Here is a 17,377-nt window from a genome sequence, read left to right as displayed (position 1 = left end):
CGAGTTTTTTTGTTCATTCGCGTGATTAAATTTTTGGTCACACTTGACTTACCTCACTCTCAAAATGACTTCCTCACTTTGAAATTGACTTTTATTTATTTTAATTCAACGAGATAAGGTCAAATGGGTGTGTGTCACTCTAAATGAAGGTTATTTGAGAGCAGCTAATAGAGGCAGCAAAAACTGATAAAGATTTTTAATCAAAATATAACATATCAGCCTTCAATGAAGAAACAAGTTTTTGGTCTGTCTTTACTGTTTTTTTTGAGACTGCAGATCTACGAAGCTATTGTGGCTATTTTCTGGCAATCTGCCAGCTATGTTTTGTTTTACATAAGTCACGGATTTCACGCTTGACTTCTGACTTACCTCACTCATATTATCGACTGAATGGAACTTAAAATTCCACTCATTGAATTAGCAGCGTAGTGAATACTGTCGAGGTCAAAAGAGCAAAGTCAAAAGAAATTGGATAAACAGATAAAGCCCGGTCATTAAGTCATAGTGCTTTAGATTATCAAAGATCATTAGAGCGATTACTAGCGTGAATTAGTGTCAAATATAAAAGCTGAAATAAGTATGATTTTAAAGTGTAACTAAAACCGCGCTCCAAATCAGAACAATTGTTGGACACTTTTTGACACTTAAAAAAATTTCTGTCATTTTTTGTATTCTGTTTTTCTGTTTGATCACGATGTGCTTCAGCGGTGGCTATTTTCCGGCTAAGTTTTGAATTGTGCGTATTCAGAAATTAAGTGTTGCTAAAATAAAAGATTTGTGAGTGATGAACGTTTATAGTCCGTGAACGTCTTAACGTAATTAGAAGTTATTGACTGGACTTGAATTTTACCCGGGAGGGCGCCAATTTGAACCCCTCTAGAGTCAAGTTTTTCCATTAACATTTCTCTAGCCTGTGCCCTTTGTAAATTGTTTGCCTCGCCATTTGTTCGATAGAAATTTGTCTATAAGACGTTTAAAAAAACGGAGAGGTTGATTAAACCTGAAGTGATTAACTCTTTTTTAATTGACTTTTTTAAGGAATCTTAATTTTGGCGAGAATTTTTTTTAGAAATTAATTACTTTTTATTATCCCCCCTTATCTTCTCAGCCGGCCATTTTTGCGATGCTTATTTGTTTGTACATCGTGATTTGTTTTGCTTTACCTTAGTTCACCGCTTTTGCAACCTTTTTCGTTATATTTTTGACTTTTGCTGGTAGTTTCATTTTTTGCTCATTCTGGTCAAGATGTAATTAAACAACAGATGTTCAGCAGAGCAGTCTGCGTTGAACAGAGTCGAATTGAAATCAAAGTAGAAACGTTGTAAACCCATAAAGCCCAGTTTTTGATGCCCAGTTCTAATGCATATTGGTATTGATACGAGTCTAATGGTTATTGGTATTGATATTGTTCTAATGCCGTTCTAATGCATATTGGTATTGATTTTGGTTTGCTATGTTCAGAGTACTGTTTCGAAGACCCCATCTATATAATAATTCAGTGTCGATATAAAACGCACCATGTTTAAGCGCCTAATCTTCACATGCTTTAACCGCCCTTAACGTCGTAACCGTTTCTCCTTTCTCCAATTTTCTCTTTTCACACTTTTTCGTGCTCCATGTCTCCTGTCACTATCTATCTTCTCTCTCTATCTATCTATATTCTATCTATCTATCTATATTTTAGACGTAACTCCAATACCTATACCAACATATTTAAGCTCCTAATCTTCACAAGGCCCCATAAATATGTACCATATCGTTTTGCATGCTTTTTGAAAAAGGTCAATGACCGAAAACTTGCCATTGCCAAAATAGTCTCTGACCGAAAAGCTACCTATGCCGTAGAAGTCATTGGCTGATTAGCCCTGGATTCAAAAATAGACCATTGACCGAAAAGCTGCCAATGATCGAAAAGCTGCCTGTGCAAAAAGGGTCAACGGCCGAAAAACTGCGGATGCAAGAATAGGTCAATGACTGAAAACCTGCTTATAAATCACTCACCGAAAAATTTGTCACACGAAAATATTCCTTGAATGACATGTGCCAATGCATCACAGATATTGACAATAAAGATTCTTTAAGTAAAGGTCAATTAACGAAATAAACTCGAAGATGAAAAATTGTCCATTTAAATGATAGAAAAATTGATACAGAAATTTAAACTACCTAGATAGAAATGCAAATTGGTCAACTTTTTGTGTAGCGTTTTTAAATTCTCGACAACGTTTGTTGCGATTTCTTTTCCCTTTTCTTTGTATTTTTATGTATATCTTTTCTCTCTTTCGTTTTTAATTGCTCTCAAACGAAGTTTGTAGCAATTATATTAGTCCTGTTGGTCTTTTTTATGCGATTTTTCGCTTGACCGATATTTCGTCTGACGCTTTTGACTTTTCGTCCTCAAAAACGGGATAAACAGGTAGCGCCCAGCGGGCATTAAGTGCTCTTAGAGCCTTTCAGCTCAAACTGTTTTGGAGAATTATACTTATACTTATGGTGTGAAGGGCGGTTCTGAGAGGTTGAGAACCCCCCCCCCCCCCCCCGTTGACCCCCATCCCCACCGCGCTGTTGCCCCCCCCCCAACCCAGTGTTGCCCCCATCAGCCCACAGTGCACTCCCCCCCCCCCCCCCCCGTGGCCAGCTACTGACCAAGCCAACCGCTCGCCGGTCGTTTGAGAGCAATTCGCCCGACGTTAGTCGGTTATGTTTCTTTTTCTTGCTATATTTTTTTTCTTGCTCTTTTTCTCCCTCTCTTTCGCTTTTCTTTCTTCCTTTTCTGTCTTTTCTTTTTTGCCTTTTTCTTTTCTGTCTTTCTTTTCTCTCTTTCTCTTTCTTTCCTGTTTTTTTTATCTGTCTATTTCTCATTCTTTTTTCTCTTTCGTTCCTCTTCCGCTTCTCCTTAGTTTTGTTTCTTTTTTTCCTTTCTTGCTTTCTCTTTCTTTTCTGTCGTTCTTTTCTGTTGCTTTTTCTCTGTCTTTCCTCTCGCTTTTCTCCTTTCTGTCTTTCGTTTCTGTCTTCTCCCTTCTGTTTCTTTCTTTTTTCTTTCTCTTCTTTTTTCAGCTTTCTTTGTCTTTTCTCTTGTTTCTTCTCTCTTTCGTTTATCTCTTGCTTTTCTCTCTCTTTTTTGTTTTTCCTGCCTGTCTTTCTTTTGTCTTTTCTTCTTCTGTCTCTCTTCTCTCGTTTTGTCTGTTCTTTTTTCTGCCTTTTTTCTTATTCTTTTTGCCCTCTTTTGTTCTCTCTCGTTCCTCTCTTCAGTTTATCGTTCTTTCTCTTTTTTCTCTCTCGCTTTTTTCTTTTCTGTCTTTCTTTTCTGCATGTCTTCTCTTTTCTGCTTTTCTCTTTTTTATCTCTTTCCCATTTTTTTCTGCCTTTGTTTTCTTTATTTCCTCTGTCTTTTCTCTTTCGTTTTTTTCTCTTTTCACTTTCGAATGTTTAAGCTCCGTATCATCGCATGATATAAACGCTCTTTAAACATGCAGCCTAACGTAGAACATGAGTTACGCTATGCCACCATATAGAATCTCGTTATCTGTACAAGTCTTAGCGCTCCTGAAATATTCAAGATGGCAAAGCCGAAAACGTCGGACAAAAAATTGTTGGCACTTAGGGTAATATAAACAAATCGGTAGCGAAACGTAGTACCAATTGCTTTTGAACGAGGGGCATGTGTTCCAGCCCCAGATGTTACGAAAAAATCTGAATTTTTAACCTTCTATTCTTTTAAATGATTTTCTTGCAATGCTTTTCCGGGCCTGCTAGTTATTGTTTAAATTTTTTGCATTTGACACTCTAAACGTTGTTTGTTTGCTTTATCATATCTTTAAAATCTTTGATTTAAAAAAAAATACATTTAAAACCAAAATTCAAAATATAATTCATAGCCCAATGATCATAGAGAATTCGATTTGAATGGGTCGAAATGGGTGTTCGAAATTCTCGTATCTTCCATATGCACAATAATTGCTTTCGAGAATGAAGTGCTCTTATAATTCTTCAGGATTCAACCTGTTTTTTTCGCTATCAGTAGCAATTTGAAAGACATCTCAGTTTAGGAAAAATCTCAATGGGACTGAACTTATATAACATTGGGAAAATTATCCTCTGTGTTGCAGGCTATTCCGCTGTGCAATGCATAATGAGCAGAAAGGATCCAGGGATCATCAATCCTATTCGCAGTGGCTGTCGGAGCCGGTATACCTATTTTTGACCTCCTGGCTCTCGTCTCTCTCCGTCCACTTGATGTCTCTGGCTTCTGCATCCTCTCCCTCTGCAAATGTATTTTCAATTTGGAAAGTGGCTCTTACTGCGCCTTCAGTAGCTGTGTTCCTGGCACCTGCATGCATTCAAGACAGCTTCTACGTTAGTGTCTTAATTAAGGCATAACAAACTTCCTTGCTGATTTATTACAAATGAATTGAATCAAACAAAATTATCTTGAATAAACCGATTCAGCGACGAAAACTAAGCAGTAAAATGGACTCGACTCGGAGTGAAATATTTGGATTGCGTTTAAATTTAACTGCTTCACTTCTTCGAAAGTGGCAGTAAAACTTTTCAGTCGCATTAATACTCTATACTAGCATTAATACTATTGGTAATCGGATATGCATTTAGTGGTAGTAGTAGTATAAAAGACTTCAATTTACCACTATAAGGGGTTTCAACATATCGTTTGATGAAATTCTATGAATATGGTATTGATACAAAGAATAAATAACCTATATTTTATAAAATTAAGATCGGCAGAAAGTACATCGGCATTTAATGGACCAAGTGTATGTGTAGTTTAAATCAAACTGAGACTCACGAAAGTTTATGAAGAACCATCTCGGGAGGCGTTTGTGGTCCGCTGGTGGTTTTAAAATATTGAAAGGTCCCATCTGGTTAAAATATTTACATAAACCTGTACCCTTTTGAAATAAGACTTCGATGTTAGTTGCTTTATTGTTGGGTTGATGACAAGCTGATTAGCGTGTTCGCTTCGTAACATCCTGGAATTGATCTTGAGCGTGAAAAAATCCTCAAATTTAATACAAGTTTTCCCTAACATAATAGAAATGAAAAATCGAAGATCTCGCTCTAATGTGATTTCGACGTTCTTGCCATAATTGGTATAAATTTCGTCTAGAAAAACGAGCAGTTGAGTAATTGCTGAGTGTTCTTTTCTGAAGCCGTGCTGCCTATTGCTCAATATACAGTGGAATTTCGAGTACAGGAAGTCTAAAAGAATTTTCTCCAAAATTAATGATAATCGGGGTAATATGGAAATGGGTCTATAATTCTCAGCTCTGTTTTTCGACTCCTTCTTGTGAATTGGGGTTATGAAGGAACACTTCCATATTGTCGGCCACTTGCGGAGAGATAGTATGTCACTGAACACTAAATGAACTAGAGGAGCTAATGTGACTTCGCAGTTCTTGAGAACGAATGGGGGTATACCGTCTGCAACAGCCATGGTGCTCGGAGGGACATTTTCAAGCAAAATGCCGACTTGTGCAGGTGTCACGAGTAAATCAGACAGCTGGATATCTGAACTCTCAGTTTCATTCGGAGCAGAAGTAGGAGTAGAATATTTTTTGTAAACAGAATGAAAAAAGATAAAAAGATTAGCTTTCTCTAAATCTGACATAGCAGAACTTTCAAAGTAATTCATTTTATTTGGCAGTGAATTTCGGCCACCCAAACATTTTAACATTTTAAAGGCATTGATTGTAAAGTTTTTTGTGGATTCAATAAAAGACATTTTATCCAAGTCAATGAAGATTTTCACGTCATTTTCAAGCTTTTCGAGTTTGGTAGAGGAGCACTTTTGACGTCTTGCTGTTTCCAGTTTGTTGATCGTGTGCATCGTTAAAGAGCTATAAAAGAAAGGGTACTGCTTTCTCTTCCTGCGGTTTCTAACAAGGCAGTATGAAACTAGATTTAGTAATTCTGTTAGCCAGGTTTCAGCAAAATTTTCGTCTGCACTGAACAATGAGACGTGCAGCGAACACACGCTACTTTTGAATAAATCCTGATTAGAGGTATAAGTCGAAAATTGTGATGAAAAAGTCGATAAAGGGATCGGCTTGAAATTGTTGTTTAATAAAACAGGGTTGTGGTCTGAAAGCGGGAAATCCAATATTTCGTAGTCATAAGCATCCGAGTGTGTAACAAAAACGAGATCAAGATTAATGCCTTTTCTGTGGGTCGGAGTTCTAATAATTTGCTCCAAAAGCAAATCTTGTGTCAAAGAATCAAGCAAACATTGTTCATCTGCAGTTCTAGCTGTGCACTCTTCGCAATTTATGTGGGGAAAATTGAAATCTCCTAAAATTGCTACACTTAGGTCTTTAGGCGAAGTGGCAGCTGCTTGCGTTATCTCATTAAACCTTTCAACTATACAACCTCCAGCCGTTGAAGTTGGAATGAAATAATTGGAGCCCCTGGGTGGTAAGTATGAAAGAATGACTTCAAAATTACTTGTACTATTACTGAATAAGCAGCTCAGGCAGAAATCGTCTATTTTAGCTTCCAATAACTCAAACATTTGTAGAAAAGAGCTATGAGCGGCCAGCAGTAGGCCTCCGTGTTTACCTCCTTTACGGTTGCGCCTGATTATAAGTGAATATGGCAAAACACAGAAAATCATAGAGTCTGATGTTGAGTCATCCAGCCACGTTTCAAGCAGGAAAACTAAAGCCGGACATTTTTGTGAGAGGAGCTCGACTAAACTCAGGCGCCTTTGTAAGTTGACTATGCTTTGTACATTGAATAGAAGAATTTTTAGGCTACTTATGTGTTCATCGCCCGATAAGCAGGGTAATCATCTTTTATCGATCACTTTTCCGTTTTTGATGACGAACACTTTCCTAGAATACTTTTCTTGTAGAGTACGCTTTCAACTCTAAGCTGATATTGAGCTTCACGCTCAGATTTTGTAAGGTTTAGATCAACAAATACTGAGGCATAAAATGTGTTGTCTCATAATTTGATGGAATATCGAAGAAACTGTACGCTTTATTTGAGATTTGAATTTGACAAGAAGTTGCTTTCCATTCTGTTCGCTATTTTTCCCAGTTCTTTTCGTTTCAATGTCAGCGCTGTCAAGTACAAATCAATAGTTTGCGCTAATTTCGGAACACACTCATTATCATTTGTCGAGCTGGACAGCGCAGTTCCCTTAATAACAAGATTGAGCTTTTTGCTTTCTTGTTCGTTCTGCTCTTGACGGATCTCCCTCGCAATGCAAGACCGCTCTTTGTTCTCTTTCGTCAAGTTATCCAAAAGAACACTCGAATAACTCTTTGGCTCTTTTTGCTTATGGATCTTTTTGCAGATGAACGGTTTAGCGCAGTCAAAACTTTTGGGGACAGAATTTTTTGTGAGAACAGGGCAGGCATCTGTGCTGCAGGAAATTTCTCGTTCGACAAAATTTTCCTTGGATAATTACGCTCTTGTAGGCATAATTAAAAATTCTAGTCCTCATGCGCCGCTAACCACTGTTAGCGGAAAATCAAAATGAAAAATACATTTAAATCTTGACTCGATGAAGCACTCTTAGCAGCGACAATCAAGAGAATTTATATCGGGTGCCTCAAATACTTTATTGTTTGTAGTCGTTAAGGATACTGATTTCACGTTGAATAATTAAGTCTTCCGCCGGCGACTAAAATCCCCAGTAAGCGGGGCTAACCAATCAATGTCCGGCCTCTGACAGCAAGTAATCACAGTACTGGAGCTGAAACAGAAATAAATAGCCTCCCGGGTGCACGTGGAGACTATTTAATAAATTTATCACAACAATTGCAATTATTAGCAATTATTTGTATCAATTGTTGTCCAGCAATTGTTGTCTTTTTATAGCTGCGAAGCTGTAAGCTGAGCGAAGCTATATTGCGGTGCTCTTGGTTTTTTTACGACACGAAGAGGAGTATTGGTTTTCTCTCGGTCTTTTTTTTTACAGGAAGTGGTCTTGTTGACGCAGCATTTTGACCTAAAAGCGAAAGTGAGAAAAGCTGTCAAGGCGAACAGATTTTCGCTAAGCGAGAGAAGTTTTTTGATCATGCGCTGCGTTCAGTGAATGACTTTTTGACTTTGTAAAATGTTCTTGAGAGAACGGCGCATATAGATAACCGTCCGTTTTAAGCTGTTTTTTCGTCCATTTGGCTCCTTTTTTTCCACTTGTAATTTGTTTTTTTTTTGTAGAAATTGTGTTTCATTGATGATGCATTACTATATAACTTTATGAAATCGATGCCACAAAGTTTTGCAGAGCCTGATAGTTTTCAAATGTAAAATGGGCTCATATTTCTCAATTTTAAAGTTAATTTTTGGTTTTTTTTTCGTTATTTTCTTCCTGTTTGGATCTTCGAGCGGACTTCTTTTCTGAAAATTCAATGTATATGGCAACGTTCGATTGGCATTTCGTGCATTGAACAACTCGATTGAGCGTGATTTCTTTGTTTTATCATACTGTACACATACTAATATTTTTTTGCATTTATCGATTTTTTTTAATTTGTTTTTTTTTGGTGTCACTTAGAAGAAAAGTATTTCTGTTCACAGCCAGTGGCTTAATTTCTTTTTTATTAAAAACTGATTTTTTTGACGTCTAATCTTTGAAATTCAAGGTAAATTTGTTTCTTAATTAAATTTTTAATATATTTTTATATATAATTTTAATATTTTGACAATTTTTTGCAAAGTATTTTAGTTTAGCGATCCTCTGTAACCTTTTTGTCATGTTTTTATTTCAACAGAAGCATGGCCTTGTACTGTTTGTTAACTGATATTGCTTTATAGATATATGTACTTAATTTTGTATCAATATTTTTTTTTGGAGGGTATTTAAAACAGACTGTAAAAGTCAATGCCGCATGTCAAAACTGTGTTTAGGTCAAACGGCTGGACTAATCGAAAAGCACAGAAGAGAGACTGATTTTTTAATCATAGCGTTGAAAACCATTGTATATAGTAAAGGCGAGAAAAGTAGTTGTGAAAAAGAATTGGCTAAGAGAAGGAAATTTTTTGATCAAGTTCGTCTTTTTCAAAATAGTTTTAGTTTTAATTCCAACTTTTCAATCAAAGGTGTTTCTCGCAATGATCCTAACTAGTAGTAGTGTGTTTGGAAGCACTTTTGACCATCTGAAGCAAATATTACTCATTTAGATTCGGTCTTCATCTATTTTTACAATTTTGCCTATTTTCTAGCGTGAAAAATTGGCTAAATTCGAGCAAATTTTTGCCTATTTTCGTTTTTATGGTTCTTGACTTTCTTCCTACCTTACGCTTCCTGCTCTTTTTTCTCAGTCAATTCTAAGTTGAGAGTTATTTTTTGGTGTTGCGACGATGGACTGACACTTAAAATCTAGTCATGTTAATTTTCTCAAACATACATCTTAAAAATTTTTTCAGTTTTTTTTATCTTAGCGGTTTCCAACAGTCAATTGATTTTTCTCTCCCGCGTTTTGGATGAGTGACCTAGTTGCAGAAAAAGTTGTAGAAATTGTTAGACGAATAATGGTTGGAAGAATTGTTAAAGCTAAACAGGGCACTATCACTTAATTAAACAATTCTAATTATTTTGTTTTTTGCTCTTCTTATATATTAATTGTTGTATTTTTACTTCTGATTTGGTTAGATGACTGATGTTTTGGTTGGATGACTGATGTACGAGAGATTGTTATCAACGTTTTCTCAAATTAATGTTTCGGAAATTGCACTTAGCGTTTGCAAAGAGTGTTTTAGAGAATTTTACTCGACGGTTTTGTCCGTCATCTCCTTTCCCTTTCGAGTTTCTTGTTATGAGACCATTTTGTTCGGGTTGTCTGTCAACTGTTTATATTTTGATGCATATCCCTAACAGGTTACTGTATCAAACTATCTGTATAACATGTTCCTTTTTCAATAGTTTTTTCAGGAGCTGCCACTAAAGTTGAATATTATCAGGTTGTGTATCGGTTTTTGTCAGATAATCCGCTCGTATTTTTCCTGTTGTTTCAAAATGCTTAGTATAATTGTGTGGATTATCCATTAGATTGGTGAGGACGGTCTTTTTTCTACTTCGAGTTGTTTCCGGAATTCTTCCGGCTATTTTTTTTCGTTTCGTCGTCTGACGCTCTTTTTTCGTTTTACATTTGTTCACACAGCAAATCTGAAAAAGTCAAATTTTCTGAATGAAATCTTCCTCTTACTAACGGCATTCGCACGCGTGACTTCATTTCTCACTCGCTTTAGCAAAAGTTTTTAGTATATTTGCGTGATTAGTTTAAGTTTAATTTGAATTTGTTTAAGGTCAAAGGAACTCATATGTGAAGTAAAGGTCCCCAATAAGAGGCTTCTGTGGAATGAATTTTAATAAGCTTTATTAATATATCGCTGAATGTTTTTACCGTTTTTTGGCGGCGTCGATTTTCAATTTAGATCTGTATGTGTTTCTAGCTCTATTATATGGCACGCAGTTCTATTCTTTCGCAGCTATTCCGGCAATCTGCCGGCTATGTTGATAGACTTGTATACGTTCCTAAAATTAATAAAACGACGGTTTGAAGTTTAGTTTGAAGTCTGCTCCTATTTTCGTCAATATGGACTAATCTGATGTCATCGCCAATCTGATGTCATCGCCTTAAATAAGATTGCGGGGTGATAATGTCCAGGCTTGGAAAAGTATGTGGTGACAACCAGTTTGGGCGTTTAGATCAATTACTTTTATAAAAAGTGAAGATAATTTCATTACTTTTGGTTGCAATGGTTTCAAACTGTTGGAGAATTTCTGTACATTTTATTTATTTTAGGCTAATTGTTGTGATAAACTTATTAAATAGAGAACGATTTGAAATATGATGACAGAGGGAACTGGAACCATTGGCAGTGAAACACCAAAAATGAACGGACCCCCTCCCCCACATCCCCCGCCAACATTATTCAAGTACAATGACGCTCCACCACCATCTTTCGGACGCAAGAGAGCCTGTACCGTGCTGAGGCGACCTGGAGGAAATGACGATGCGAGCCACTGGATGACAGTGTGCGGAAGTCAACTGAGGGACAAATTGCCTATATAATACGGAAAATAACCGAAGATTCAGAGAAGGAAATAGCAAGCGTCAGAGATGAGCTTAGAAGTGAACTCAAGAGTGAGATCAGGAACAAAATTAGATTTTCTGATCCAAGAAATCAGCTCCGCGCTCTATGCGAGAGTGAACTCTTGGAGACATATAACTGAAGGGACATCAAAATTTTCGGGCTGCAAGAAAAAACGACAACGAATAAAGGACGCATGATAGGTGAATCGATGGAGGAGTCTGCAAATCACGCGCTGAAAATTGCCAAAGATATTGGTGCGGATGTAGAAAGCAGGACATCTCAATTGCGCATCGGATTCCAGGGAAGCAGGGAGCTGCAAAACCATTGATAGTGAAATTCGCCAGACGTGTCGTAAAAATAAACATAATGAGGAAATAGAAAGAACTGAAAAATAAGTTACCGGCCATCAGCATCGTAGAAGATTTAAGTCCAGCCCAAGGCCTATTTATTAATAGCCGCGTCAGCAATTCCAGGCGGCTATTATAGTGCTCCTTTTTTTACTTCTAACAGATTTTTGTTTCGTCTTGCCCTGACTTCTTGGAATTCTTTAGGTCATTTCTTTGGGTCAATTGCGTGACTTACCTCACTAAAAAAATGACTTCTGAACTCACTTATGGAACTTTGTTTTGTGAACATTTACTAATTATAGGTCAATAGTGTGCATCTAAGTAGTGCCAAACTTATACGCCCGAATTCCTCAGTAATAGTCTTGAGTTTTAATATCGAATATTAATTTTGAAAAAGCTCCATTAGGGTTTTCTTGCAAAGCAAATGTGTCTCATAAAAATGACAGCCCAAATCTAACCAAAAGTCTAGTGGTCTATCAAAAAGCTGGTCGTCGATCTGTCAATTTTATTTATTTATTTGTTTCGATTCATGGTAGGCCACAAGCGTCTATCGGGGTTATTTTCCGGCAATCTGCCAGCTATGTTTAGTAAAATGAAAGCAGGCAACAGACTGGATTCGACCTGGACCCAAGAAGGAGTAATTTATTTCGAAGCCAACAATGAGCAATCATTTTTTAAAGTCAATAACTTGTATCAAGATGCTATGGAATTGAACTAAAATTTCGAAGATATCATTTCTCGTTGCTTTTGGCGTTAACTCTTCCTCACTGTGCTATATCACTTCCAATGAAACAAAAAATTGTCTACTCTCTATATTGATGTTAGATCAGCAAAAGCGCGTTTTAGTGATCTAGAAGCACTTGTTTTGAGCCTTGGGTTACCACCAAATATACTCTGCATATCTGAAACATGACTGAATAGAGATGACAACCCTGAAATGTATTTACTGTATACTCTAGTTTTTCTTTCAGAAATCGAGATAAAGTAGGAGTATCTAATGGTTACGAAATTGAAAAAACCTTTTCTACATGTTTTTCGAGAAGTTCTTCCAGTTGCCTGGATCATTTTATCACCTAAAATTTGAACAATCCTTTTACAAAACTATTGATGCACCAAAATTTTTACGATCATTGCCCAATTAAATTAGAATGGTCAATTGGTTCAGAGTACGATGGTAATTGCTAAACTTTTCGTTACACCAAATTCCAGAAAAATCAAAAATCCTTAAATTACTATTTGTTCTTTCTCAAACGGAAGTGACTGAATTTGGAAAATTTTTCAGTGGACGAAAATTGCGGCCTTTTTAAAAAAGTTCTGGATAAGTTCGCTACATAGTCTCAACCAACACTAAATTGAAATCAGCCCCAAAATGGTTTAACACGTTAAAAAAACTTAAAATGTAAGAGAAACAGCTCACAAGAAATGGAGACAGAATGAAAAAGATTTGAAAATGTCAGGTCGCTTTAAGCAGTTAAGGAATAAGTTTGAGGAACAAGTAAAGACAACTGAAATGTAATCTTTCCGAAAAATTCAGATCTTGTACTGTTGACACAGGGAAAACCTATAAACTAATAAACGATCTTTGCGGAAAAAACTCCGTTAGTCGAACTTTGCCAATGCTTGATTCTTGCTTGAGATCTTCGCCTGAGCCAACGGATGCCCAAGTGGCTGAAACTTTCAGTGAGTCCTTCAGTTCCATTGCGCCAAATGTCAAGAAAGATCTTCCCACTGTAAATGCAACCAACTGCAAAGTTTTCCACACTCGATATACTCGCGTCCCAGGTGAAAAAGAAGGTGGCAGCATCGGTGGGAAATTGGATAATAAACATTCATAGGTAGATCATATATATAATGGAATTGTTAAAGTTTGCCAGGAGGCTATCGTACCAATGTTAACAATGTTAGTCAACCAATCAATTCAGCGCTGAGTCTTTCCTACTAATCTGAAATATGCCGAAGAGATTCCGCTCCACAAAGGTCGAACGAAAACAGCAAAAGGAAATTATTGTCCTATATCTCCTTTATGCGTGTTAAGCAAAGTTTTTGAGAGAGGAATGTTCGAGCTGATATATAATTACTTCCAAAGATTTGATGTGCTTTATTGTAAACAATATGGATTCCGTGAAAAACCCAATTTACTAAAAATGTGCGATTGAAAAGTAAAAAAAATGTCGCATCCGGTTTCCTGGACCTTCGTAAAGCGTTCAATACCATAGACCATAGTATTCTGCTAAGTAAACTTAAGAGCTATGGAATTCAAGGAATTGCATTGAGTGGCTCTAATCATATTTATTCAATCGCAAACATTTTTTAACAGTCGACGCCAGCTCATCACCATGGGAGGCTGTTATCTGTTGTGTTCCTCAGGGCTCCATCCGAGGTCCATTGCTGTTCATCATATATGTTAACGAATTACCGCGTGCTTGTCCCAAGCTAGATGTTATTCTGTTCGCTGACGACACAATTATTCCTGCCTCAGGACCTAATGAAAGTCATAATTCCGTCAGTGATTTTTTTTTTGTACAATATGTGACGTAAATATCTTGGAGTGTATTCAGACTGAAGTTATTTTTTCGGTAAACATGTAGACAGTATTAGGTCTCGACTTGCTAGACAAGGCGGTATAATATCTAAACTGCGGTATTATGTTCCGATAGGTCAGCTCATTAACAACTATAAAGCAAACGTAAACGCCCTATTACAGTATGGTGTACTTGTATACGGATGCTGTAGGTTCGCGACGTTGAAATCTCTTCACAACCTACAGAAAAAATATTCAAGATCATATCGAGATAGAAAGACAAACGATGATTTCTTTGTGCGGAATAAAATGCTACTTGTTTGAACTACATTTATATGAATTGCTTAAGTTTGCTGTAAAATCATTGAAGTGCATGGTAACTGTAAGTTTTTTTTGGAATATCACAATGAAATAAGACGCACTAATTTAATCAAAGAATCGTCCTTGTTAATGTAGGTTAGCCGCGAATAAGCTAGTTGTTAATGTAGATTAAACTATTCACCTTAACTTTAAAACAAGTGCTTCTAATTTTCTTCCGTCATAATGATATTATTTTGAACAATATGTCATGTAAATATCTCGGTGTGTATTCGGACTCGAAGTTATTTTTTGGTGAAACATGTAGATAGTATTAGGTCACGACATTCTAGACAAGCCGTTATAATATCTAAACTGCGGTATTATGTTCCGAGACCTCAGTTCATTAGCTACTATAAAGCAAACGTAAACGCCCTATTACAGTATGGTGTACTTGTATACGGATGCTGTAGCTTCGCGACATTGAAAGCTCTCCACATCCTACAGAAAAAAAATACTGAGGCTCATTTATTTCGAGATAGAAAGACACACGATGATTTATTCGTGCGGAATAAAATGCTAACTGTTTGAGATACATTTATACGAATTGCTTAAGTTTGCTGTAAAATCAATGAAGTGCATGGTAATTTAAATAGTTTTTTCGGATTTCAGAAGGAAATAAGACGCACTAGAAATACCCAGATTAATGTAATCAAAGAACCGCCCTTCAATAAAGCCTTCCAGAGGCGTTCAGTTTCCTTCCGTTGCGTCAAACTTTTTAATAGTCTGCGTAAAAGTTGAATCATTAACGAAAACTTTGAAAATTTGAAACCGAAGGAATTGACGGGCTTTTATCATAAGCTGAGAGAGTCGGTTCTCTGGAAAACGCGTGCTTGGTTATCGATTTTTAATTGAATTCGATTTTTAAATGAATTTTTTTTTTCAGTTTTCTTTAGGCGTGGATGTCCAGGATAGAAGATGCATTAAGATATCATGTGAATTTTTTCTACAATTAACAGAGCAAAATTTTTTAGCGGCCCCTGTTTCGCATGCGCCGCACCCTCAAAAAATCATCAAAATGCATTTCTCAAAACTGAAGGAGTTAGGGAACTTGGAAAATTTTAGCATAATGTTAAAATATCAATCCTTTTTTGTCACAAATTGCTTTCAACTTAGCTAGGGTAGGAACATTGTCATCCTGTTCTCTCCGAGATAATCTGTTAAATTTTCTATGTATAATATTTCCTTGGAGAAGTAATTTCTCTTTCTTTCTTAGACTCTAACTGGTAACAGCATGGAAGGGAATCGCAAAGTAATCCCAATTGGTGGTGGAATTGAAGCTAGTGGGGCTGTACTGATGACAGTGGTGTCGTTATTCGTCCACGTAGTGCTGGGAGGCAGTGGATATATTGGAGGTGCTTTCTATACCTTGCTAACAGGGTACGCACCCTCTGCTTCTGCTCAAGTAGGTGAGTTGTATTCACTGCGGCCATATCAGATTTGCTTCATTGAGTAAGGGTGAGACCGAAGTCCACGGATTCAATTGTCCATACGTTAACAATTGGATGCAAGATTTCGTAACATATTCGCGCCATATGTGAAATAAAATGGTTGACGAATACTAGCGGCTATCTGCGGGCAGTCAAATTTACTGACCCAAGATTAGAAGTTACGTTATATAAATAGAAGGATGATGTAATTTTAGGTATATCAATTAGTCTCTGCTCAGTCAATCTACTGCAAATCTGGTTTGAGAGACTGCAGAAAGCTAGAAGTGAACAGAGGCAGCTATGGCTTGGTCTATCTTTAGTCTCACTTGGCTGTGGGATTCTCATTACGCTCGTCGAACCAGATACAATGTTCAGGTTATTGCTCAGTGTTGTTGTGACTTATGACATCTTGATCCGTAAATTTGGGGGCGCTAACCAGAGCAGCCAGCTAGCTCGCAATGGTCTAAGCGTTCAACAATAAGTTTATATTGTATCGCATTCCTATCGGTTTCATGAAGCCAGGTGAATTTCTATGAGGTGGGATTTCAAGTTTAAGATGTTGGCAGCTGTTGTAATTGATTTTGAGAAGTGTCAACCCGTACCAAAAGTTTTGTGTCACAAGCTGAGTTTAAAATAGTTAACCAATGATTCATGTTTCAGTGCACGATTCTGCCTCTCGATAGTCTTGACAATCGTAATCATTATCTGCCTCCTCTTATTAACCAGTGTCCCCACACTCACTGCAACTGACGTTAAAAGCTCAGTAACAGCTCTTCTGTTCGGTCAAATTGTAGGATCGATCGTTTACTCTCTGCTCATTGGAATTCAATCTCAAAATTTAGCAATTGGTCATTCACGTTCTCATCTGTCTGTCAATTCGATGTTTATTTACTGTTTGTATGTTCTGCAATGTTGCATCAGCAGCTTCTTGACCGTTACCTTAAAGAATTTGTGGTCAAATGGGAATCAAATACAACGGGACAACCATTTCCTTGCCACGTCCATGGATTTCATTTTTAACATTGGGTTAGTATGCTTTCTCTGATTTTAATTGTCCCTTCTATCAGTTAAGCTTCACAAAGTGGTGAAAACAAAAATTCTTTATTATAGCTGCGAAGCTGTAAGCTGAGCGTAGCTATATTGCGGTGCTCTTGGTTTTTTACAATTCAAAGAATTTGAATTGTATTGGGGCGCTGTCTTTTTTTTTAAGATCTGTTCACACATTTTCATCATTTTTGAAGTCAAATTGGAGTAGTGATTTTGGTCACGCCGAAACAGGAAATGGAGCGAAAAAGCGAGTGGTTTTGCGGCGTGAATTTTTTTCGCTCTAATTTTACAGTAGATTGAGAAAACGGTGTTTGAACAAAAATTCGGTTTCTCGGTAGTGGTTTTTTGTTCACATGCGGCAATTTCACTCTGATTTTTACTGTTTTTTCGATTTTTCGGATCGGATTTTTTTCTAAATGGTTTCCCCAATCCATTCAAATCCATTCTAGGCCTAGTTTTTTGTTTGAATTAAATTTTCATTTCTCGCTAGTGGTTTTTTTGTTCACATGCGGCATTTTGACATTGATTTTCTGTTTTTTTTTCTGATTTTTTTTCTAATTTTTTTCAAAATGGTTTTCTCAATTCACTCATAGTCCATTCTAGGTTTAGTT

General features: G+C 36.8%; 2 protein-coding genes across 2 annotated transcripts in view; one reads left to right on the top strand and one right to left on the bottom strand.

The window, feature by feature from the left end:
* Positions 1 to 17,377, bottom strand: part of LOC142349203 (palmitoyltransferase ZDHHC3-like) — a 335,645-nt gene that overhangs the window by 236,521 nt on the left and 81,747 nt on the right. The window lies entirely within an intron of this gene.
* The window catches only part of LOC142349596 (uncharacterized), a 57,237-nt gene that overhangs the window by 14,024 nt on the left and 25,836 nt on the right, over positions 1 to 17,377 (top strand). The window contains exons 12-15 of the mRNA XM_075401277.1: positions 4,110 to 4,356; positions 15,506 to 15,698; positions 15,935 to 16,094; positions 16,380 to 16,745. Coding sequence (XP_075257392.1) covers positions 4,110 to 4,356; positions 15,506 to 15,698; positions 15,935 to 16,094; positions 16,380 to 16,745 — 966 coding nt within the window. The remainder of the gene's footprint in view (positions 1 to 4,109; positions 4,357 to 15,505; positions 15,699 to 15,934; positions 16,095 to 16,379; positions 16,746 to 17,377) is intronic.

Source organism: Convolutriloba macropyga, chromosome 11 (assembly GCF_964194025.1).
Source record: "Convolutriloba macropyga chromosome 11, txConMacr16.3, whole genome shotgun sequence".
Taxonomy (NCBI): domain Eukaryota; kingdom Metazoa; phylum Xenacoelomorpha; order Acoela; family Convolutidae; genus Convolutriloba; species Convolutriloba macropyga.
The sequence above is the reverse complement of the archived record's forward strand: the minus strand, read 5'-3'. Positions and strand labels throughout refer to the sequence as shown.